Source organism: Hyperolius riggenbachi, chromosome 6 (assembly GCF_040937935.1).
Source record: "Hyperolius riggenbachi isolate aHypRig1 chromosome 6, aHypRig1.pri, whole genome shotgun sequence".
Lineage (NCBI taxonomy): Eukaryota > Metazoa > Chordata > Amphibia > Anura > Hyperoliidae > Hyperolius > Hyperolius riggenbachi.
Genome location: NC_090651.1, coordinates 113648199 through 113672519, shown reverse-complemented (window position 1 = coordinate 113672519; position 24321 = coordinate 113648199). Strand labels below are relative to the sequence as shown.

At 42.9% G+C, this 24321-nt stretch overlaps 1 protein-coding gene across 4 annotated transcripts in view; it reads left to right on the top strand.

Moving 5' to 3' along the window:
• Positions 1 to 24321, top strand: part of CCDC18 (coiled-coil domain containing 18) — a 104974-nt gene that overhangs the window by 61598 nt on the left and 19055 nt on the right. For all 4 annotated transcript variants that reach the window (XM_068239788.1, XM_068239787.1, XM_068239786.1 and 1 more), the window contains 8 exons: positions 745 to 879; positions 2920 to 2997; positions 3106 to 3222; positions 5363 to 5530; positions 11636 to 11778; positions 14929 to 15092; positions 17454 to 17655; positions 18340 to 18439. In XM_068239788.1, the coding sequence (XP_068095889.1) occupies positions 745 to 879; positions 2920 to 2997; positions 3106 to 3222; positions 5363 to 5530; positions 11636 to 11778; positions 14929 to 15092; positions 17454 to 17655; positions 18340 to 18439 (1107 nt within the window). The remainder of the gene's footprint in view (positions 1 to 744; positions 880 to 2919; positions 2998 to 3105; positions 3223 to 5362; positions 5531 to 11635; positions 11779 to 14928; positions 15093 to 17453; positions 17656 to 18339; positions 18440 to 24321) is intronic.

Here is a 24321-nt window from a genome sequence, read left to right as displayed (position 1 = left end):
TTTATAGATTTCACTGTGAAATCTATTGAAAATCTACAGCACTGCACTGTTTGATACAGCGTAACTCTATAGGCCATCCATCTTCCACAGCTCCCTTGCCACATCCGATTGACCGAAATTTACTGCCTGATCCTAATTTTGCTTGATTTATGGTGTCAATCGATCTTATGGTCAATGTGTTTTGTTGCGTCACAGATAACCGAAAGATTTGATAATAGTGATTGGATCTGCCGGTAAAAATCGATGCATGTATGGTTAGCTTTTGTTGTCATTTAAGGATTAGGGCAAAAGGCAGGTTGGGGTAAGGCTTCAGGAAAATGGTTTTCATGAGTGTGAGGAGAGGGAAGGTTGGATTTAGTTGTTAAATGAGTGTAAACGTATGTAATGTGCAACATGTATTTTTTTTATAGGGAAAACAACTTAGAATAGGTCAGAGGAAATTCTTGCCCATCTCCACTTCCTCTCCTCCTTTGACCAGAAGGGTAAAATCTAGTAAGCGGCCCCTGGACTAGCCGCTATTTCCCATAATATCATGCGACCAGTACTGGATTTAATAAAATATAAAGGATTTTTTATGTGTATCATTGTACTCCATTAGTGTGTAGGCCTTTCCTTGCTATGCTGTCTGGCATCTCTTGCTTTTATGTAAAAATGGTTTATGGTTATAGCTGAGTCAATCTCCTTTGCCACACAGAGATACTGTATCACTGCAATGCATTCTTACATGATCGTCATTCCTTGCAGCTTCAGTGTCAGCTGGAGGTGAGGAGTCTTCAGATAGCAGAACAAGAATTCACCATAAAGGCTCTACAAGAAGAAACCGCGTCCAAGCAGCTGCAGCTCAGATCCTTGGACAGTATGCTCACCGACACCAAGAAGGTATAATATAACTAGTATATTGACTACCGCTTGCTAAGGTGCTCATTAATTATGCTGGAGAGCATTAAACTGCACTGCATATTTGAAATGGAACCTTAGTTTGATTTCTATTGAAGAACAATTGCCTTTCTGGCATTAATAATCATTACAGATTTGCCTGTAAAATACTTGATTTTCGCCATCGACATCTACCCATTTCGATCATAATGATGGAATCTGGCAGATATCGATGCCAAAACATGGCCACCCCATCGATCAATTCCATCCTTAATTTCCAGATAGTAAATCTCAGTCAAAAGAGCTTGATCGGGTGCCCCACGGTAACTGTTTGATATCCTAACGACTGACTGACAACCGTCTGGTCTCCCTCTCAATGTTTGTGTTCCCACCAGGATCAACTCTCACGCTGGCATACCTCCTCCTGTGTCCAAGGTCTCTTTGCATTGCCAATGCGAGCGCCTATACAACGTGACACCGGCACATGTACTGACTTTATTACATGCGGCTGTGTCACGTGGTACAGGTGCTCGCGATGACAATTTAAAAAGATGCCGGATATGGGAGGAGGCACGGGCCAGGTGAGCCTGCAACACTCAGCCCGGTGGAGGACATTACATGGGAAGGCCACACTAGTACGATTTCCAATAGATCTCATGCTGAACTCTATTTTATACCTGTCTATAGTGTGTGGGCAAGGCAATAGATCCTTCTCAGATCTGATCAGAAAGGGATCTATCTGATGCTCAGTCTGATGGCAGAGCAAGAGATGTATGGGTACCTTAAGGGAGTAAATTTGGGATGAGGATACTTCATAAATAAACCCTTGCACTACGCAGCAGAACATTGGTGTTTTATCACAGTTTAATAAACATGAAGGAAATGATGTACTTGCACTGTACATGGGAAACTTTACATGATGTAACTCCAACACTGCTCTGGCACAGCTGTTCAGATCTATGTTTGACAGGTTACTGATAGTGCCAAAGTGATGCTGTAACCGTAATCCAGGATAGTGCTGACAGATTAATTCTATCCCCTGCGGTGTTACACTGAGATATTTAGTAATCCCATTTCATGCATTGACAGTAAGTTGACTGCTCACATAACATACTCATATGAGTACAGGTCAAGCTTTTGTAATGCTTAAACAATGGTTTTCAATTTCAAAGCTGTAATTGTATGCATTTAAGAGCATCTAGGGATCTATACCCATATATTTGTACAATGGATCCTGATTTTGAATTCTGTACTGCGAACAATAATAATGTGTGTGTTGTTTCCATAGACAAGATTTGGGAATAGTTTGGTGTAATCAGGCTGCCTTTTTATCCTTGTATCCTGTTTGGTGAGGTGGGCTTTTTCCATGTTCACCATCTCCTTTTAAGCCTATCCAGACCTTCTTGAGCATAGTAAAAAAACATCTTGGACAACATTTAAATTTGCTCTGGAACTAACGCAATGCATGTTTTGGGGATGTGGGAGGATTCTGGATTGCCCAGAGGAAACCCACATAGACACGGGAAGAACATACAAACTCCATGCAGATAGTGCCCTTGGCCTGATCTGAACCTCATCTTTCAAAAAGGATACATGCTCTTATAATGTTGTAAAACACTGGTCTAACTCCTATGCAATTGACATTAAGCAAAATACTGTAATTACCATATATTTCTTTTAGGTTATCAAGCATTTCTGGTTCCCTGCCATGTACTGATGAGGGCCAAAAGCCCAAAACAGGCTGTCTACATGTGGGGTTGATGTGGCTGTGTAATATTTAAAGCTATAGGCTTGCTATACACCAGCGGTTCTGGATGCTTCCCTGGCTTACAAGGGCGAAAAGGGATAATTTGCATATTCAGTAGTGGAGCATTGTGGGGAACCACTAGTGTTCACTTATAGCTGAATTATTGCAAATTTCCTTCTGTTTTAAGAAGGAAAATTTCACCAAGCATGGTTTACAAGTAAAAGCAAACACAGGGAGAAATTTGGCCAGTTTTTCTATATTTTATTTCTTGTAATAAGACTGTTCTTTCCATAAAGGCGCTGGAACATCAAACCCACAGCACAGCAGATGCAATGAAAATGCTTGAGAACCAAGTGGAGGAAGAATCGGTAAAGGTGAGGAACTGTAGGAAAGCTATGACCATATGCTTTCTGTAATACTATTACCCTGCTTCGTACACAGCAAGGCTTGAATGGTGAATGTATGCTTGACTGCTTTTACAGGTGAGACAGCTGGAGGCAGCGCTGGCAATATGTAAGGAAGAGCTGGGCCTCTATCTACAACAACTGGAGGACAACAGAAGAGACTTTGAAGAGCAGATAAGAAAAAAAACGGAAGAGGTAAATCTTATCAGAATAATAGATTATGTGTGATGCCCCATACACACTGTAGACCGCAGTTGCCAGAAAATAAGTGATCCCCGATGCTTATTAACGAGTGAAGGATGTCGGCTCATAGCCGATAGTCAAATTGTGCGTTCAAATCCAATCATACTTAATTGTATGTGGGCAGCTTAAGAACACATTTTGACAGCTCTTATTTTAACCCATTAGCATCTTCAATAGAGTTTTCTCATTTGAGATAGAGCACTGCTTTTGACCTGAGTTGGCAGAACTACTTGTGCTGAAAATTCTTGGAATGCTTTGATCTCTCTCTACTAGCAGAAAATATAGAAACTGAAAGCGGAAGTCCTCTGCTATTGTCTCACACTGCCCCCTAGTGACAAGTGGCTGTAAATACACATTACAGCAGTACTATATAATTTGTATTTATTTATTGTATTTCTTAAGCGCCAATGTATTACACAGCGCTGGACATTAGTTAAGGTCTCAGACTATAGGGGTGACATACAGTAATAAGACAATACAGGAATACATGAAAACCCGATCACGCTGCACAGTATGAGTACAAGGTAATGCTTAGCAGTGTTCTCCCCAGAATATTTTTCCAGCCGGGTGGCATGAAAAAGTAGCTGGGTGGGGCGAAATGACAATGCAGGGCTGGCGCTTCTCAGCTCTCAGCATAGGAGGAAGTGAGCCAATGACGGCCGGGTGCTCACCAAAACTAGCCGGGTGCAGCACCCGGGTAAAAGAGCCTGGGGAGAACACTACTTAGTCAGTCACTGGATGTGAGCATGGAGATTGGGCAGGTCAAGTTCACTCAAGAGTTCACTCAGATCCATCGGATGGGTGTACGGTAATGGAGGTGCATGAACAGGTAGGAAACATAAGGGGGAGGACCCTGCCCGAAGGCTCACAATCTAGAGGGAGAGGTATGGACATGACAGGTAGGGGACCAGAGTTCAACTGCAGGTTAGAGCACTAGTGAAGGGGGGTAGGCCACAGTGAAAAGGTGATTTTTGATGGCCTTCTTGAAGATGTTGAAGCAGGGTAAACCCTAATGGGGGGATTTAGGGAGTTCCATAGTGTTGGAGCAGCTCTTGAGAAGACCTGGAGGCGTGCATGGGATTGGGTGATGCAGGGGGCAGTCAGGCGAAGTTCATTGAAGGAGCAGAGTGAGCAGCTAGGTGTGTACCTCTGAGTTAGATTGGAAATGTAGGTTGGTCAGGTTTTGTGGACAGATTTTTAGGCCAGACACTGTATCTTGAATCTGATTCTGGACTGGATAGGAAGCCAGTGCAGGGATTCACAGAGGGAAGCTGCCATGGTGAAGCGATGGGAGGAGTGGATAATTCTGGCTGCCGCATTCATGACGGACTGCAGCGGGGCAATTCGGGTCATAGGGACACTAGAGAGAAGGGCATTGCAGTAGTCAAGGCGGGAAATTATGAGGGCATGGATGAGGTGTTTGGTGGTGACAGAGGTCAGGAAAGGGCGGCTCTTGTAGATCTTACAAAGGTGGAAGCTGAAGGACTTTTTGAGGTTTTGGATGTGGGGGTGAAGGAGAGTGCAGAATCCAGGGTAACACCCAGACAGTGGGCTTGAGAGGTAGGGGGCAAATGGTTGTATGGTTAACAGTGACATTCACATCTGGAAAGTCAGGGATGGCCGGGGTGGGAAGATCATTCCGTTTTGTCCAGGTTAAGTTTCAGGATCCTAGCGGACATCCAGGAGGAGACCTTATCCATGGTAGTGGTGGATTGGGAAGGGGTGTGGAGGTAGATCTAGGTGTCATCTGCATACAGATGGTAGTTAAAACCCATGAAGGAGATAACCTACCTACTATTTAGAAGCAAGGAAATGTAACAAAGAAGACATTTAAAAAATGTGCTAAAACAAATTATCTTGGAGGACTTGCAAGCCTCTAAATAAATTGGCTGCTAAAGGGTTAATACACTTTTACTTGTGCTAAAAAAAAACCTGTCTCTGTCTAGACAGAGTACACAAGGCATCTGGATAACAGTGTTATAATGTAATGAAGTTGTGCCGTTTGTGAGGTAGCCCGAGTGCATACAAGTGCTAAGGAAGTGTATGAAGATTCCTGCATCAAATTTTTCTACCTTTAAAAATCCCACACAAGGTCCAGTGTCTGAGAAAGGAAATTAAATTAAAGACTCAGAACCTCCAGGAAACTGGTGAAGAAAATCTACGGTTACAGCAGACTCTCCATCAGCAGCAGCAGATGTTACAGCAGGAAACCGCTCGCATCGGAGAGCTGGAGGACACTCAGGCACAGCTACAGAAACAGGTGCAGCAGTCACTGTTCTCTTCCCTCCTTCATTTCTGCTCCCTTCATGACAGAAAAATGTACAGCTTATTACTTTTCATCATTTTCAGCTTCCTTGACCTCCCTAGCGATATGGACAGATATATCCGTCCATAAAAACATGCTGTGAGCAGTATAAACGTGCATACACATCAATACTCTCCTGCACTGTATACTAGACCCTTGCTTGACACATTTTGGCAAGTTACAGGGAAAAAAAGTTAAAAAAATAAATTTTTACTTTTTGCACAGAAATCCTGGGAAAATTTAACGCCAGGGACTTTGGATACTTACTAGCAACTTGTTCAGAGAACACCGTGCTGGTTGGGGAGAACATAGTGGGTACAAAAAGCGGAGAAGTGTATCAGATACAGAGAAGATAGAAATATATAATAAAGCACAGAGAGAGGTGAGGTGTGAGTTAAAGAGAGCCCGAGGTGGGCTCAAAAAATGAAAAAAAAGTAGGCTACCTGATCAGCGGGCTAAGCAGATCAGGTAGCCGCAAAAACCACTGCTCCCCATCGCTCCCGTGGGCCGCAATGGCCCACTTTCACTTTCGTGACCTCTGGGTCACAAAGCTGCACTGAGGGACTGTGTGTCCCTCATAGCGTGCAGGGAGGTAGGGGAGTGGACAGTAGGGGAGTGGACAGGGAGAGAGAGCTCCCCAATGGCAGCTCGGGAAACCCTACAGGAATGCCCCTGGCGGACGTTTTGAACAGGGAATACCTCTCCCCTGTTTACCTCTGAGTTGGCGACAAATCTTGTCGCTAACCTCGGGGGGCTATAGCGCGGCGGTTGGGGGACACAGAGCCATGTCATTAGGCAGAGGACATGCCTCTGTGTCCCATCTGCCCCCCGAAGATCCACCTCGGGTTCTCTTTAAAGGGATCTAAGCAGCTCCTGGCTTCAAATAGCTGAAAGGACTGCCATGTTTGAGAGGTTCACCCCTCTGCTACCTTTCCACTGCCATTATACAGGCAAGGTGTGAAATTCTTCAAGTGTAACTAATGTTTTCTGTTTGCAGTACAGTGGGGAAGACTTAGGGTTTGTTTGGTCAATTAAGTCTAATTAGGTGATTTCTTATCTGCCTTCCATCATCTGTTGCTCCTCCGTTCGCAAGTCCTTGCACAGACGGAAGAGGTAGATGATTTTAACCCTTAAATGTAAAAAGATAAAGTAAAATGAAAGTTTTTTTTTTTTAATAATAACCCCATTTTTAGAATGCATTTTTAATTTGCTATAGAGCTGCCCTGGGAGTTAAAAATGATGCCCCGTTCACTTTAAGGTGTAAACAGCAGGGAAGACTGAGGTGTAATGTGACACAAGGCACTCTGAGGACTGAGGTACAATGCAGTATGAAGCATAGAGGAGACTGGTGTAATAAGGCATGAGGTACAGCGAGGGCTGGGCTATAATGAAGTGTGAGCAGCAGGATTGATTGAGGCATATGGAGATAAAAGATACAGCAAGATGAGGTATTGAGAGGACTGAGATATAGAGGCATGAGGTACAGAAAGGACCAAGACACAATTTAGGGCTGGTTCACATGGGAGACTAACGGACGTCCCGGTCAAATGCTTTTCTGCACACCTGCAGAAAAGCATGTTCACTCAAATGCTTTTCTGCAGGTGTGCAGAAAAGCATTTAAAGGCTTTCTGCAGCGATCAGCGTTTTCCTCCCCTGCAGGGGACATGGAGACGTGGCGGTAAGCAACTCTGGCAGCTGCATGTTGCTTCCAGGGTTGACTGAAACAACAGGATTGGCGTTCGCACTAAGAATGGTAAAAGTACAGAACAAGCGCTACCATTCACTTAAAAGAACATCGCTTAACCGACAAGAGAAAAGGCGGCGCAAACGGAACCGCAATCAATCATGTGAACCAGCCCTAAGTAGGAAGGATTTAGGCATATAAAGATAAAAGGCACAGAAAGCTGACAAAAGGCGTGATGTACAGAGAGGACTGAGGTATAAAAAGGCATGAAGTGCTGAGAGTATTGAGGTATACTTAGGCATGAGGTATTGAGAGGACTGAGATATGACGTTTGGCCAGCAGGAAGGATTGAGTCATATGGGGACACAAAGCACAGAAACCTGAGGTATTGAAAGGACAGAGGTAAAAAAAAGAACTAGGTACTGAGAGGACTGCAGGGGACATGGAGACGTGGAGGTAAGCAACTCTGGCAGCTGCATGTTGCTTCCAGGGTTGGCTGAAACGACAGGATCGGCGTTCGCACTAAGAATGGTACAGGCTGTACCTGTACTTCAAGTATTTCTAGGTGCTGCATGTTTAAGGACCGCTAGGGCTTTGTGGGGCCCATTCTTTATAATTATGTCGACATGTAACTAAGGATTTCCATTATACAAACATACATCTTTTACAGACATTAACTCGTAGATATATGTGTAAACCATGATCCAATTTCCATCTTTCAGTCACACCAGAGACTCCTGTACAGATATGCAGGCTTCTCACAGTTATTTTCAGGAACCCTACACACTTACATGCATGGACCTCTCTCCACATTCTCAGGAACCCTACACACTTACATGCATGGAGCTCTTTTCACATTCTCAGGAACCCTGCACACTTACATGCATGGAGCTCTTTTCATATTCTCAGGAACCCTGCACACTTACATGCATGGAGCTCTTTTCATATTCTCGGGAACCCTGCACACTTGCATGCATGGAGCTCTTTTCATATTCTCAGGAACCCTGCACACTTACATGCATGGACCTCTCCACATTCTCCGGAACCCTACACACTTACATGCATGGAGCTCTTTTCATATTCTCGGGAACCCTGCACACTTGCATGCATGGAGCTCTTTTCACATTCTCAGGAACCCTGCACACTTACATGCATGGACCTCTCCACATTCTCAGGAACCCTACACACTTACATGCATGGAGCTCTTTTCACATTCTCAGGAACCCTGCACACTTACATGCATGGACCTCTCTCCACATTCTCAGGAACCCTACACACTTACATGCATGGAGCTCTTTTCACATTCTCAGGAACCCTACACACTTACATGCATGGAGCTCTTTTCACATTCTCAGGAACCCTGCACACTTACATGCATGGAGCACTTTTCATACTCTCAGGAACCCTGCACACGTACGTGCATGGAGCTCTTTTCATATTCTCAGGAACCCTGCACACTTACATGCATGGAGCTCTTTTCACATTCTCAGGAACCCTGCACACTTACATGCATGGACCTCTCTCCACATTCTCAGGAACCCTACACACTTACATGCATGGAGCACTTTTCATACTCTCAGGAAACCTGCACACTTACATGCATGGAGCACTTTTCATACTCTCAGGAACCCTGCACACGTACGTGCATGGAGCTCTTTTCACATTCTCAGGAACCCTGCACACTTACATGCATGGAGCTCTTTTCATATTCTCAGGAACCCTGCACACTTACATGCATGGAGCTCTTTTCACATTCTCAGGAACCCTGCACACTTACATGCATGGACCTCTCTCCACATTCTCAGGAACCCTGCACACTTACATGCATGGACCTCTCTCCACATTCTCAGGAACCCTGCACACTTACATGCATGGAGCTCTTTTCATATTCTCAGGAACCCTGCACACTTACATGCATGGAGCTCTTTTCACATTCTCAGGAACCCTGCACAATTACATGCATGGAGCTCTTTTCACATTCTCAGGAACACTACACATTTACATGCATTGAGCTCTCTCTACATTCTCAGGAACACTGCACATTTACATGCATTGAGCTCTCTCTACATTCTCAGGAACCCTGCACACTTACATGCATTGAGCTCTTTTCACATTCTCAGGAACCCTGCACATTTACATGCATCGAGCACTCTCCACATTCTCGGGAACCCTGCACATTTACATGCATTGAGCTCTCTCTACATTCTCAGGAACCCTACACACTTACATGCATTGAGCTCTCTTTACATTCTCAGGAACCCTGCACACTTACATGCTTTGAGCTCTCTCTACATTCTCAGGAACCCTGCACACTTACATGCATTGAGCTCTCTCTACATTCTCAGGAACCCTGCACACTTACATGCATTGAGCTCTCTACATTCTCAGGAACCCTGCACCCTAACATGCATTGAGCTCTCTACATTCTCAGGAACCCTGCACACTTACATGCATTTAGCTCTCTCCACATTCTCAGGAACCCTGCACACTCACATGCATTGAGCTATTTTCACATTCTCAGGGACCCTACACACTTAAATGCATTGAGCTCTCTCTACATTCTCAGGAACCCTGCAAACTTACATGCATTTAGCTCTTTTCACATTCTCAGGAACCCTGCACAGTCACATGCATTGAGCTCTTTCACATTCTCAGGAACCCTGCACACTTACATGCATGGAGCTCTTTTCTTATTCTCAGGAACCCTGCACACGTACGTGCATGGAGCTTTTTTCATATTCTCAGGAACCCTGCACACTTACATGCATGGAGCTCTTTTCATATTCTCAGGAACCCTGCACACTTACATGCATGGAGCTCTTTTCACATTCTCAGGAACACTACACATTTACATGCATTGAGCTCTCTCTACATTCTCAGGAACAGTGCACATTTACATGCATTGAGCTCTCTCTACATTCTCAGGAACCCTGCACACTTACATGCATTGAGCTCTTTTCACATTCTCAGGAACCCTGCACACTTACATGCATGGAGCTCTTTTCACATTCTCAGGAACACTGCACATTTACATGCATCGAGCACTCTCCACATTCTCGGGAACCCTGCACATTTACATGCATTGAGCTCTCTCTACATTCTCAGGAACCCTTCACACTTACATGCATTGAGCTCTCTCTACATTCTCAGGAACCCTACACACTTACATGCATTGAGCTCTCTTCACATTCTCAGGTACCCTGCACACTTACATGCATTGAGCTCTCTATACATTCACAGGAACCCTGCACACTTACATGCATTAAGCTCTTTCTACATTCTCAGGAACCCTGCACACTTACATGCATTGAGCTCTCTCTACATTCTCAGGAACCCTGCACACTTACATGCATTGAGCTCTCTTCACATTCTCAGGAACCCTGCACACTTGCATGCATTGAGCTCTCTTCACATTCTCAGGAACCCTGCACACTTACATGCATTGAGCTCTCTTTACATTCTCAGGAACCCTGCACACTTACATGCATTGAGCTCTCTCTACATTCTCAGGAACCCTGCACACTTACATGCATTGAGCTCTCTCTACATTCTCAGGAACCCTGCACACTTACATGCATTGAGCTCTCTCTACATTCTCAGGAACCCTGCACCCTAACATGCATTGAGCTCTCTCTACATTCTCAGGAACCCTGCACACTTACATGCATTTAGCTCTCTCCACATTCTCAGGAACCCTGCACACTCACATGCATTGAGCTATTTTCACATTCTCAGGGACCCTACACACTTAAATGCATTGAGCTCTCTCTACATTCTCAGGAACCCTGCACACTTACATGCATTTAGCTCTTTTCACATTCTCAGGAACCCTGCACAGTCACATGCATTGAGCTCTTTCACATTCTCAGGAACCCTGCACACTTACATGCATTGAGCTCTCTCCACATTCTTAGGAACCCTACACACTTGCATTGAGCTCTTTTCACATTCTCTGGAACCCTACACAGTTAAAGTACACACATTGATCGCTCTCCACGTTATCGGGAACCATGCACACTTACATTCATTGAGCGCTCTCCACATTCTCGGGAACCCTACACACTTACATGCATTGAGCTCTCTCTACATTCTTAGGAACCCTACACACTTACATGCATTGAGCCCTTTTCACATTCTCAGGAACCCTACACACTTACAGTACATACATTGAGCGCTCTCCACATTCTCGGGAACCCTACACACTTACATGCATGGATCTCTCTCCACATTCTCGGGAACCCTACACACTTACATGCATTGAGCTCTCTTCATATTCTCAGGAACCCTACACACTTGCATGCATTGAGCTCTTCGGCCATTTCAGCAGAAAGCACGTCTCCACTAGATATCATGTATAACTGACTTCTCTAATGCAGATTTCCAAACTGGAACTTGAATTGGAGAAACAGAGGTCAGCTTTTCAAGGAGAAAAGAAAACGATCGATGAGAAACTTCAGACAGCCAATAAGGAACTATCACTGAAAATTCAACAAGCTCATGAGTTGAAAAATACTATCAAGTAAGCGCAGTTCATGCATTACGTATATAGATCTCTGACATTAGCTTGTTGCGTGGGTATGGTCTACATCAGTGTTTCTCAACATTTTATTGGTATGTACCCCTTTTTAAAACCCTGTACTCACCAAGTACCCCCTAGCATAGTAAACATGATCACAAGTACCCTTTGACAAATATATATTTAATTGTAGTACATTATAATTGGTTCTAAACAATTTCCAAGCTTTTACTATTGCTTTTGATTAGCTTAAAAATAATTTGGTGTTGTTTAAATAATATTTATAATTTTCTGAAACTCTACAGTTGTTGTTTTTGATTTGGTATATCAATCCCGAGTACCCCCTGGAACCATCAAACGTACCCCCTGGGGTACGCGTACCACATGTTGAGAACCTAGGGTCTACATGATACAGAATACACCATTTCCTTTTGTACTCATTAATGTGCTTATGGGAAAAAATCAGCAATATATAGAAGTATCATACTACTGATCATGCATGCTTTTTTTTTTTTTGTTCAGTTCTGAAAGCAATACATTCATTTTTTTTCTGTTTTGTAAATATAGTACCTCATTTATCATACAAGCAAGTACAGATATATAACACTTATCAAAAAGCAACTAAACAGGGTAGGGAGCCTTTGACACCACCTGCCATCAATATATAATATGGTTATATTTTGTTTGGCTAGATGTTTTGGCATTTTTCACACACTTTCAGCCAGGCACTAAAACAATTACTATCTGCATAATAGAATCAGTCAGCTGGTCTGAAATATGGGTCACCTGCATATAAAATGTTTAAGTATCCAATTTATTGATGTGAGCTAAAGAAGTTACTCTGTAAGGGTGCATACACACAGCAGACTATAGTCTTTGGAAAATGAAAGATCACAGACCAATCTTACCACCCGTCATGTAGTATGAGAGCCATACTCTACACAGTCTTTTCTATGGAGCTGAACTCCACATCAGAAAAAAATCTTTGCAAGATGCTGCACACACAGATGCTGTACAGACACAAAAGATCAGTATCTGCAAAAGATCCATTCCTGCAAATTGCAATGATAGTCTATGAGATCTGCAGATCATCATACACACATGATTTAACTGACATTCATCTGCAGATCAAGCAATCATCTGCAGATCTGAAAATCCATCCAGGTGGATCTGATTTACAGATGAATGTCAGTTAAATCATGTGTGTATGATGATCTGCAGATTTCATAGACTATCATTGCAATTTGCAGGAATGGATTTTTGGAAGGAACAGATCTTTTGCAGATACTGATCTTTTGTGTCTGTACAGCATCTGTGTGTGCAGCATCTAGCAAAGATTTTATTTCTGATGAGGAGTTCAGCTCCATAGAAAAGACTGTGTAGAGTATGGCTCTCATACTACATGAAGGGTGGTAAGACTGGTCTGGGATCTTTCATTTTCCAAAGACTATAGTCTGATGTGTGTATGTACCTTAAGACATATGAATGGTAAACATAACAGAAATACCTCTTCTTCCATTCCAGAGTTATATCTGTTGGCTTCAGGCTTCTTGCCTGAATCCAGTCAGTGACTAACTGAACAGGACAGGCAGCAGAGGCTAGCTGCAACTGATGGACTAAATTTGCTATGCAAAGAGGAGAGAGAATGTGTAGCATTGATGTTTTTAAGGTGTTGAAGTACTCAATGGCTTCCGGTCGGTAGGCCCCTTTCTACCCAGTTGCAAGTGTGATGGCTGCACCCCTGCTAATATAGCATTTATGGTGCTCGGGTTGTTTATTTATTTATTTATTTTTTTCCTGGTTGGACGCGATGGCCAAAAGTCTTTTTGAACCAAACAGTGTAACTAGGTATGCCGCCTTTCTATCACTACTTGATCTGAAAATATAATTTTAATTAACCTCTTGAGGACTGCCCTAAAGACCAGCCCATTTTTCACATAATAGGCCACTGCAGCTTTAAGGCCTCTCTGCAGTGCCGTCCAACTCAGCACACAAGTGATTCCTCCCCCCCCCCCCCCCCCTTTTCTCCCCACCAACAGAATGATCTGATCGCACCCCCCAGATGCTTATTTTTTTGTAAATATTTGTTTTATTATTTTGTGAATAAATATGCCTATTTTTTAATTTATTTTGTATTCCCCCCGCCAGCCAATCAGCGTGATCAGCTGTCATAGGCTTTAGCCTATGACAACCGATCACTTCCCTGCTTCTGGAGGGGACAGCCGTGTGACACAGATGTCCCCAGTACGGCGCTGCCTTAGATTGCAACACTGTACAGCAATAAAATACGGCACCGTCTAACAGAAACTGCTCTGCTATCAGAGCGGCGATCGCCTGCAAACCACGCCCCAAGGATCTTCTGCTGATCCGCGTTAGGCGGTCCTGGGGCTGCTGCCACATCCACGCCCATCGGCGCGACACGGTCAACAAGTGGGGTCTGCATTGCACTAAGGGATGGACTGGCATCAGCTTTCTTTTGCTGGCGATAAATTGAGTTTTAGACTGTGGACATATTCTGGGCAGTGTGAAGATCTGCATGTTATAAGTGAAGTAGGAGTTTGCTTCTGATGAAGCAGCTTTTGGATCCTGAAACGCACATCAGTCATTTTGACGTAAGTGAATAGAATACATACGATGTTATCCCTTCCCTTTGGTTTTATTTGTTTTTTTCCATCCATTGTGTTTATATGCTGTGCATTAAATGTTATGTTTTAGATTCTGGTTCTGGTTGTTGTCCGAAAAAATACCTATGTTTTAGCCAGTATACAGGGCTGATGTTTATTCAGATTTAATGATAAGGGGGTGACTAGTACACTGGTGTACTATTCATTATTGTTGGTTGTACTAATATGTTTTGTTAAATACATCCTCTATAATAATCTGCGTCCCATGTCCCTGTGTGTGTCCTTTTGCGCTCTGCGCATGTGCAGGGATGCAGAGGCACTGAGGGGGGAGTGACGCACGGCTTGCAAGGCGTGACGCACGGCTTGCAAGGCATGACGGGCCAAGGGGCGGACAGACTGGTGGGCGCGCGGGATGGACATGTGCACATGGTGGGCGCATGCGCAGTGGCAGACCTAGCCCCTTTTTAAACGGGCTAAGGTCACTCGTTTTTAATAACTATTCTATGAAATGTCGTTGTGTGTTTTCTAGGCGGCTGGAGTGTGAACTGGATAGCTGCGCACAGAAACTACTGCAGACAGAGGGACAATTGTTGGCGGTTACTGTTGATGGTGAATCAAAGAATAGTAAGCTGAGTCAGCTGGATTTAAACTTACAGAAGACACAGACTGAACTTGATGACAAAATACAGCTTGGTAAGTCCTGAAATTAGACTGAACGCTACACTAAAAACCTGAGATATTTGAATGACATAGGTCGTTTATGCATACCCTTATGGCTAGGTCTTCGGTTTCTAAATATGCCTTTTTATTGATGCAATCAGTATACAATTGACGCATACATTTAAAATGAGCATAAATTTGCATCAAACATTTTCCAGATAACAAATCAGATCTCAGCACACAATTGAACACCCCAAATTTTTCCAACTCCCCTAACCCTAACCCTAATCATGTAATTCAAAGTAAAAATAGATAAGTGTATGGCCACCTTAACAGAACCCCACTTCAGCAGAAGTCTTCAGAGTGCTCCACAGACCCTCATACTGGCTGAGGAGCTAAAGGACACAGCACTGACTAACAGGTTAAAATGGGGCAGTTAGAACATATGACTTTTTATAGCAGTGCAGCCCTACATTTGTTTATTATAAGAATTTTACCTGTGGGGACAAATAGCCGATTATAGTAAGCTATTATATTTACAGAGTTCATAAACTTAGTACATATTTATGTAAAGTAGTGGGAGATTTCTTCATTTATAGAAAATCTCACTTTACAGTGAAAATAAATGAACAAAATCTGTAAACTGAGAAATCTTTAACCACCGTGGGCTATATTCCATACAGAAAGTACAGTACAATCCCTTTATAGTAAACTCCAAGGTTTTCTATATCAGAGGTTTACTATATCATAAATGATCATACTCAAGTACATAAAGTATACTATAGTACTTTATCTTAATTCAGACACTAATTGGGAGTATTTTTTTCTTTTCAATGCTTTAGCAAGTGGGCATAGACCATGTTTAAGCTAAATCAAAATGCACAGTGCTCAATATGCAGGGATTTGCATGCAGTAATCAAGCAACAGCTTGCACAGGAAGCACAGGTCTCACCAGTTAATGTTGCTACAGTACTTAGTGTGCTCCTCTGTTCATATTTCTGTGCAGCCTGGATGATGCTGTAGGGTGGCATCCATGCACAAGCAAGTCACAGATGACAGGCAATTCCCTCAGTAATCAGGCAGCAGCTTACGCAGGAAGCACATGTCTCACTGGCTGGAGCTTTTGAGGTAATCTACACAGGCCCAGAGTAGTGTGCAGATAGCGACAGGCTACAAGTGGCTGCCAGCCTGAACATGGCTCATGGGTCTCCGACTGATGTATGAGACATGCACCCGCCCACTTTCAACTATAGCCGGATACAGAATACTGCTGGGTATATTATAACAGAAGTTCTATTATATCAGGGTTTGCTATACCAGGCATTATTACCATATACTTATAATGGTGCTAGGCCGGTGCCAGGACATTTCGCTGTATGGAAGTCTCCCACCCACACTCCATCAACAAAAATATGTTGTTTTTTTCTCAATTATTGGTCAATTGATATTTCAATCAGCATTGCTCAAGAAAGGCCGGACTTTTTGTTAGACGGCGGGCTATTCAATACATTTCTCAAATCAATCACCTAACCCACACATGTCAAACTCAAGGCCCACCGGCCAAATCCAGCCCACCTCACCATTTTATGTGGCCTTCAGGAGCCTCAAATGTGCTAGACTGCAAGCAGTAAGGGCTTGTTCACACTAGGGGCGTTTTCCACCTTTTTTCCAGTACGGGCGATTTTTAAAATCGCCCACAAAACACTTGTGCAATGATTCCCTATGAGAGAGTTCACAGTTGAGCGCTTCATTTCCGATCCGCACAGCAAATCGGTGCCTGTACATTTGTGAGGAGTTTTTGTTATAATGGAAGGTATAGGTAAAACGCAAAATACTTACAAAATCGCTTTGTGCAGCGATTGCATTCGCGTTTTTAAGAATAAACACATTGTATTTATTCTTTTCTGGGTCAAAGAGTTCACTTCCCGACTTGCATCAGGGAGTGAATTACAAAACCGCTCTGAAAAAATGCAGGGCGCAGTGGAGCGCCGGGAGGGGAACAAAAACAGCGTTGTACAAAAATGCTTGCGTTTTCATTTTTAGGTGTGAATGGGGTCTTAAAGGAAGGAGAAAATGCAGCAACTTCTGCTGTATAGGTGCTCAAATCAAACAATTTGGCCCACATCTTAAGGTGTGTACACACATCTAATGTTGATTGGTCAATTTTACCATTTCCATGTAGTATGAGAGCTTATCTACACAATCTATTCATAGTATGCAAAATCTATTGCCCCTCTTACTGTATGGAAGTGGTAAAATCAAAATTAGATGTAAGTACGCACCCGTAGACTGTTTTAGATTTGGGCCCCTTTATGTGATTGAGTTTGGCATCTTTAATTAATTTTTTAAAAGCCGTATATTGTGTATGCCTGCCTTAAACCTTTGTCATTTCAGTTGCTTTGTTACAAGAAAGGGTGAGCAGAGCTGAGAAGGATCTCAAGAGAAAAGAAGAAATTGAAATAGAGCTTGGTTATACACAGAAAGAATTGCAGAATAATCTCAAACAAGTGGAGGCGCTTCAAGAGACTCTTACACAGACCCACCTGCTAGTGGAGGAGAAGGAAGTCATAATACAAGCTCTTACAGAGGAGTTAAGGTAAACTAGCAGCATATTCCACAGAGTTCTGGAAGTGTAGTGCCTCCTCTGTGAAATCGTTTGTTTGTTAGTCAGTCAATTTTTCTACATGGCAAAAAAAAAGCTCAGATCTTATTTTAAAGAGGAACTATAGTGCAAATAACGTAATGAACAAAACTGCTCATTTACAATATTCATTTATAAATGATTTAGCCAGTTGTTTGTCCTTTGTAAAATATTTCCTCTCCCTGATTTACATTCTGAAGTTTCTCACAGGTGGTGACAGCTTTAGTCCTGGCAGGTACATTTTTTTGGGAATATTTGTTTCTGAGAATGCCGAAGCCAGTGAAAGTAAGGTCTGGTCTCCCAGAATGCTCTGGGAGGAGAATTCAGCCGAGTTAAACAGTCTAGGCTAAGCATCACTGGGAGAGCGGGGTTACATACCAATATACAGCAATAAATATAGGAAGTGTTTCTTATGCTGAAACCAGGAAAGTTACTGTAAAAGTGGTTGTCATTACAGTGTCTCTTTAAGTGACAGTCCAGTACTAATGACTGCATTTAGGCATTACCTGTTAAGATGTGTACCACTGCCAGGATTTGAACACTGAATAAAAATAAGGAAAATTCATTTAAAGTGTTCCTCGTATGGAGAATATTTATTAGAATGTTTTTTTTTTAAATTTCTGATATTTTAAACTGAAGAACGTGTAGGAATGACCTGGAGGAGAGAGACAATGAGCTTTTGGATATGGACCAAGCTCTGAAGGACAGGAACTGGGAGCTGAAGCAAAGGGCAGCACAGGCAAGTCTGAACTCCAGCACAAAAAAGATTTCCTTTTAAAGCATGGCTGTCATCTGTATTATTAAAGAAACAGTCCTGCATCCATGATCGCTGCAAATTTGCAAAATCTAGACTAACAAGTCATGTAAGCAATATTCCTGTCAATTTTTTTTTTTTGTAGTGCTGTTTTTCAGTTTAACCACTTGTGTAGCTGAAAATGGTATAATGATGTCACCATGTCACCCCTCCACAGGCCAGCTGGGAATGAAGTGTTCTGTATTACTCCTCCAGACTTGCTAATGCTGTTTGGGTCTAAACTGGAATTCAAAGTATATCTGAAATCTTATGGTGTGATCCTATAGTTCAGCTATACTGCTAAGTGACCTGATACAAGTGGGTTATTTCTACAGCTAGTGCAGCTCAGTATTATTTTCTATGCCAGGGGTCCCCAAACGTTTTGGGTCGAGGGCCGGGTCAACATACTTCAGACTGCTGGGGGGCAGGAGTATACATAAAATTATGTCTTTGCGGGCCAGACACTGGAGCATACCCAGGTGACAACCTGAAGTCCGATTGGAGAGCAATGTCACCTGATGTGGAATCTGATTGGAAACCAGCGAATTACTGCTTTCTGGCTTCCATGTGGATGGGTGGTGCCAGCACTGCTATTCTATATGCGGACCACCAATATTTAAAGATGTAGCTGACCGCATCTATAAGTTATACATTTTGTGTGTGGGGGGCCGGAAAAAAAGCCTCAGGGGGCCGCATTAGGCCCGCGGGCCTTAGTTTGAGGACCACTGTTCTACGCTAAGAAAGTGTGCACCCAGCCACTGTTTGGAGGCATACCACCACTTTAGGCATAGTTTGTCGAAACCTGAATAGCAGGTGTTTAGACGCTCTTTCAAAATTGGACCCGCACTGTGGAAAAGAACTCTTCTTTTACACTTCAAATATAAATAGCAACAGTTTATCAAGCTGATAAATGATTTCGATAAACTGTGATTCCCCGTTGGGAATTGCAGCAGTAGAAACTCAGCCTTAGTGTGCACATGAAATAGGACTTATGTATTACCTCTCACCCATGTAGCTGCAGAACCCCTCTCACCCCAAAGCTGCAGAATATGACACACAGATATGTTAGAATTTATCGAAAAGAAATAAATCCCAATAGAACATTCTCAAATACATGAAGATTATTTTTTTTTTTATCATACATTTACATAGTACTGACAATTTTTTGCAGCAACTTTACCAAAGGCATTGATTTGAGACTGCCTCTTTATTAGTCGCCTTGTTAAAGAGGCAGTCTCAATTCAATGCCTTTGGTAAAGGTCCTGCAAAAAATTGACAGTACTATGCTCAGTATATACTGGTACACCCATACATCTAGTGATTGTGGAAGCCAGTCAACCAAGAGACAGACCTCTCTCTAATGAATCTGATCAGGTAAAGATATGTTGGCTGCCATAAACCACAGGCTGAATCCCGATCGCTTCAAATCGGCCTTGTGATGACACCTATTTATACATCCCCCTTCCCGTGCGGTGTTCCCACTAATGTTTTATGCCCCTCCCCCATGCCCGTGCAATTTTACTTGTCACACTGTCCATCCGTGTCCTCATCCTTCCAAATTTGCGTCTCGCCCCCACGTGCCATATGCCGGTAGCCACGTGGAGCTGAAAGCAGAAATCACTGTCTGTCTGATGGACATCAGACAGATAAAGTATAACTGCACAGGCACTAGGGTGGACAGCGGCCGGGGGTTTCCTCTATGTTCAGCACTTGACCTGAGATCCAGCACGTCAAGTCGTTACTTTGACCAATTTTTACCCAAAATTGGTTGCATCGTTGATCGGGCATGCTCTTCCCGGCACCAATTTTTGTTAAAATTAGAGCGAGTAGAGTGATGTACGGGCACCATAAGTTTTTCTGTGAGCCTGATCAATTAACCTCTGCTGCGAACAAAACGTATGCAAACACATTCTCATATTTCTTTTCCCTGTGTGTTGGACAGCGCTAATAACTGTGGTTGTTGCACCACCTGTTGTCAAAATGTGTTACTGCAGCTCCTTCATTGCATGTAACAAAGATTCATGAGTCTAAAGGTGGCCACTAACTGTCCAATTTCCAGCGAAAAATCGTTCGAGCGATCTGAAATTCTGATCGGATTGGTTGAAAATAATCTCAGTTGATTGGTACAATCCATTATGAACGATTATAAAAATAGTCATCCGATTGGATTTTTGTCAAACCAAAATTTGGATTTTCTTCATTGGTTGTGATAGATAGGAAGCAAAGATTGGTTCCTTGATGGTGTAGTGGGCGATTTTTCTTCCGATCAAAATTTCTGATCGCTCGAATTATTTTTCACTAGAGATTGGACCATTAGTGGCCACCTTAACTTTTAAATTACCTGTAGATGAAAAATGATATGGAAAACAGAATATTGCCTTCTTAAAACAGAAGGTATTTGTGATTATTCAGGTTGGAGTGAGCATATGATGTCTCCCACAATGCATCACTGCTGAATATGCAAATCATCCTTTGTTCACTCCAACCTGAATAAGTGCAAATGCCTTCTGTTTCAAGAAGGCAAAATTCAGTTTTCTATAGCATTTTTAGAAACGGGGCTTTTTGGTCCTTTTTTGCCCCTTACACACTCCACTTAGTTCTGGTTCACCATAAGGTTCCTGGGCTATCTGTAACTATGAAAATAACAGTAATCAACAAGTGCATGGCAGGCAGTATTACGTGATTACGGCAGTGGACATTTTAAAGAGGAACTCCAGTGAAAATAACGTAATGAACAAAAGTGTTTAATTTTTACAATAATTATGTGTAAATGATTTAGTCAGCGTTTGCCCATTGTAAAATCTTTCCTCTTCCTGATTTATATTCTGAAATTTATCGCATGGTGATATTTTTACTGCTGGCAGGTGATGTCAGTGGAAGTAGCTGCTGCTTGCTTTTTTTTGGCAGTAGGAAACAGCTGTTATTTCCCACAATGCAACAAGGTTCCCACAGTGTGATGTCAGAATCATGGTCCTGACATCACACTGAGGGAGGGGTTTTACCACAATATCAGCCATACAGACACCCCCCCCCCCCCCCCCCCCCGATGATCCGTTTGTGAAAAGGAAAAGATTTCTCATGAGAAATGGGGTATCGGCTACTGATTGTGATTAAGTTTAATTGTTGGTTACGGTTTCTATTTAAGTGATGTAGCACTGACACACTTTATATAATGCTTTACAGGGAACACTGAACTACACGCATCATTTCCTGTCCATCAGAAAGTAGAGTTCCTAGCAGTGTCACTCATGTCTTCCAGTATTAGTGGAGAAGCATTTCATACCTTCAATCTACTGGGTATGATCATGTGCTAAATCAAGAGGACAGAGCACAGCAAATCAGTAATAGCTGATCAAACTGACTGTATACTTCTTGGGTTCTGGTAGACATGAGCAATAGTAGTTGATACTCTTTCAGACCAGTTTGGGTGGAAACTAATTATTGTATCATTGTATTGTTAAGATGTGGGAGGAATCTGAAATACCCAGAGGAAACCCATGCTAACATGAACAGAATATACAAACTCCATGTAAATGGTGTGTGATGGAAACCAAACTAACAACTCATGATCTGCTAGTTAGTATAGCTAACCAATTAACAGCATTGCTGCCTCATTTAGGGCTCTTTCACACCAGGACGTTACAGGCGCACGTTAGTGCAGCCTGTAATGCAGCCCACCGCACAGCACTACAAAGTCAATGCGGCTGTTCACACTGCCCACGTTGCGTTACACAGTAACGCTGCATGTTCGGGCAAAGTGCAGCGTACTGTGCGTTCTGAGCGGCTTAAGCTGTGTTAAGACTGTTTGCACATGCTCAGTGGGGGGCGAGACGGAGGCGGGGAGATGCCGCTACAGTAGCCGCGCACATGGCTACTTAATAGGCTCTGCACTGACGGCTGCTGATTGGCAGGCGGGACCACGTGATGCGGAGTGTCTCACTCCGCATCACGAGGTCCCGCCGCCCAATCAGCGCCACTCTGGTGGACCTTATGCGGATAGATCCGCCTAACGCGGCTCACTCTAACGTCCTCTCCCGCACCACCATGCGTTGCGTTAGGGACACGTTATGCGACCTTAAAGAGGAATATAACCCTGCATTTCAACTTTGCTCTAAAACATTATTTACAGTATATTATATGCAACCAGCATTTTTTTTTTTTTTACTAGACCAGCATTGGAAGGGTTACACAGAGCTTTCAAGTTCCTAGACAGAACTGCAGTTGAAGCTGACATAGATACATTTTGTTTACATAAATGTATCTAAGTGTGGCATGTGACTCATCTCTCTGACTGAGAAGGAGCTGGAGGACATCCAAAGAGTGTGTAACATTTATCACTTGTTACATTTTATTTAGTTAAATGGATCTAAATGAACTTCTGCATATCTCTTCAGGGAACTTTAAACCTCTGTGTTTAACCCTTCCAATGCTGGTCTAGTAAAAAAATAATGCTGGTTGCATATAATATGCTGTAAATAATGTTTTAGAGCAAAGTTGAAATGCAGGGTTATATTCCGCTTTAACGTCCCCTCTAACGCAACGTCCTGGTGTGTAAGTAGCCTTAAAGTTGTATGGAACTCAGCATTTCTTCTCTGTTTTAAAAGATTACCGTAATTGCAGCATAATTGCAGCATAAAACCTACTAAGAATGTGGGTGCAGAAAGGCATTCATTCTTCTTCATTGGGAAGTTTAGCAATCTATGCTGAGAAAGTGATCACCATACAGGGAGTGCAGAATTATTAGGCAAATGAGTATTTTGACCACATCATCCTCTTTATGCATGTTGTCTTACTCCAAGCTGTATAGGCTCGAAAGCCTACTACCAATTAAGCATATTAGGTGATGTGCATCTCTGTAATGAGAAGGGGTGTGGTCTAATGACATCAACACCCTATATCAGGTGTGCATAATTATTAGGCAACTTCCTTTCCTTTGACAAAATGGGTCAAAAGATGGACTTGAGAGGCTCAGAAAAGTAAAAAATAGTGAGATATCTTGCAGAGGGATGCAGCACTCTTAAAATTGCAAAGCTTTTGAAGCGTGATCATCGAACAATCAAGCGTTTCATTCAAAACAGTCAACAGGGTCGCAAGAAGCGTGTGGAAAAACCAAGGCGCAAAATAACTGCCCATGAACTGAGAAAAGTCAAGCGTGCAGCTGCCAAGATGCCACTTGCCACCAGTTTGGCCATATTTCAGAGCTGCAACATCACTGGAGTGCCCAAAAGCACAAGGTGTGCAATACTTAGAGACATGGCCAAGGTAAGAAAGGCTGAAAGACGACCAACACTGAACAAGACACACAAGCTGAAAAGTCAAGACTGGGCCAAGAAATATCTCAAGACTGATTTTTCTAAGGTTTTATGGACTGATGAAATGAGAGTGAGTCTTGATGGGCCAGATGGATGGGCCCGTGGCTGGATTAGTAAAGGGCAGAGAGCTCCACTCCGACTCAGACGCCAGCAAGATGGAGGTGGAGTACTGGTTTGGCCTGGTATCATCAAAGATGAGCTTGTGGGGTCTTTTCGGGTTGAGGATGGAGTCAAGCTCAACTCCCAGTCCTACTGCCAGTTTCTGGAAGACACCTTCTTCAAGCAGTGGTACAGGAAGAAGTCTGCATCCTTTAAGAAAAACATGATTTTCATGCAGCACAATGCTCCATCACACGCGTCCAAGTACTCCACAGCGTGGCTGGCAAGAAAGACTATAAAAGAAGAAAAACTAATGACATGGCCTCCTTGTTCACCTGATCCTGAACCCCATTGAGAACCTGTGGTCCATCGTAAAATGTGAGATTTACAAGGAGGGAAAACGGTACACCTCTCTGA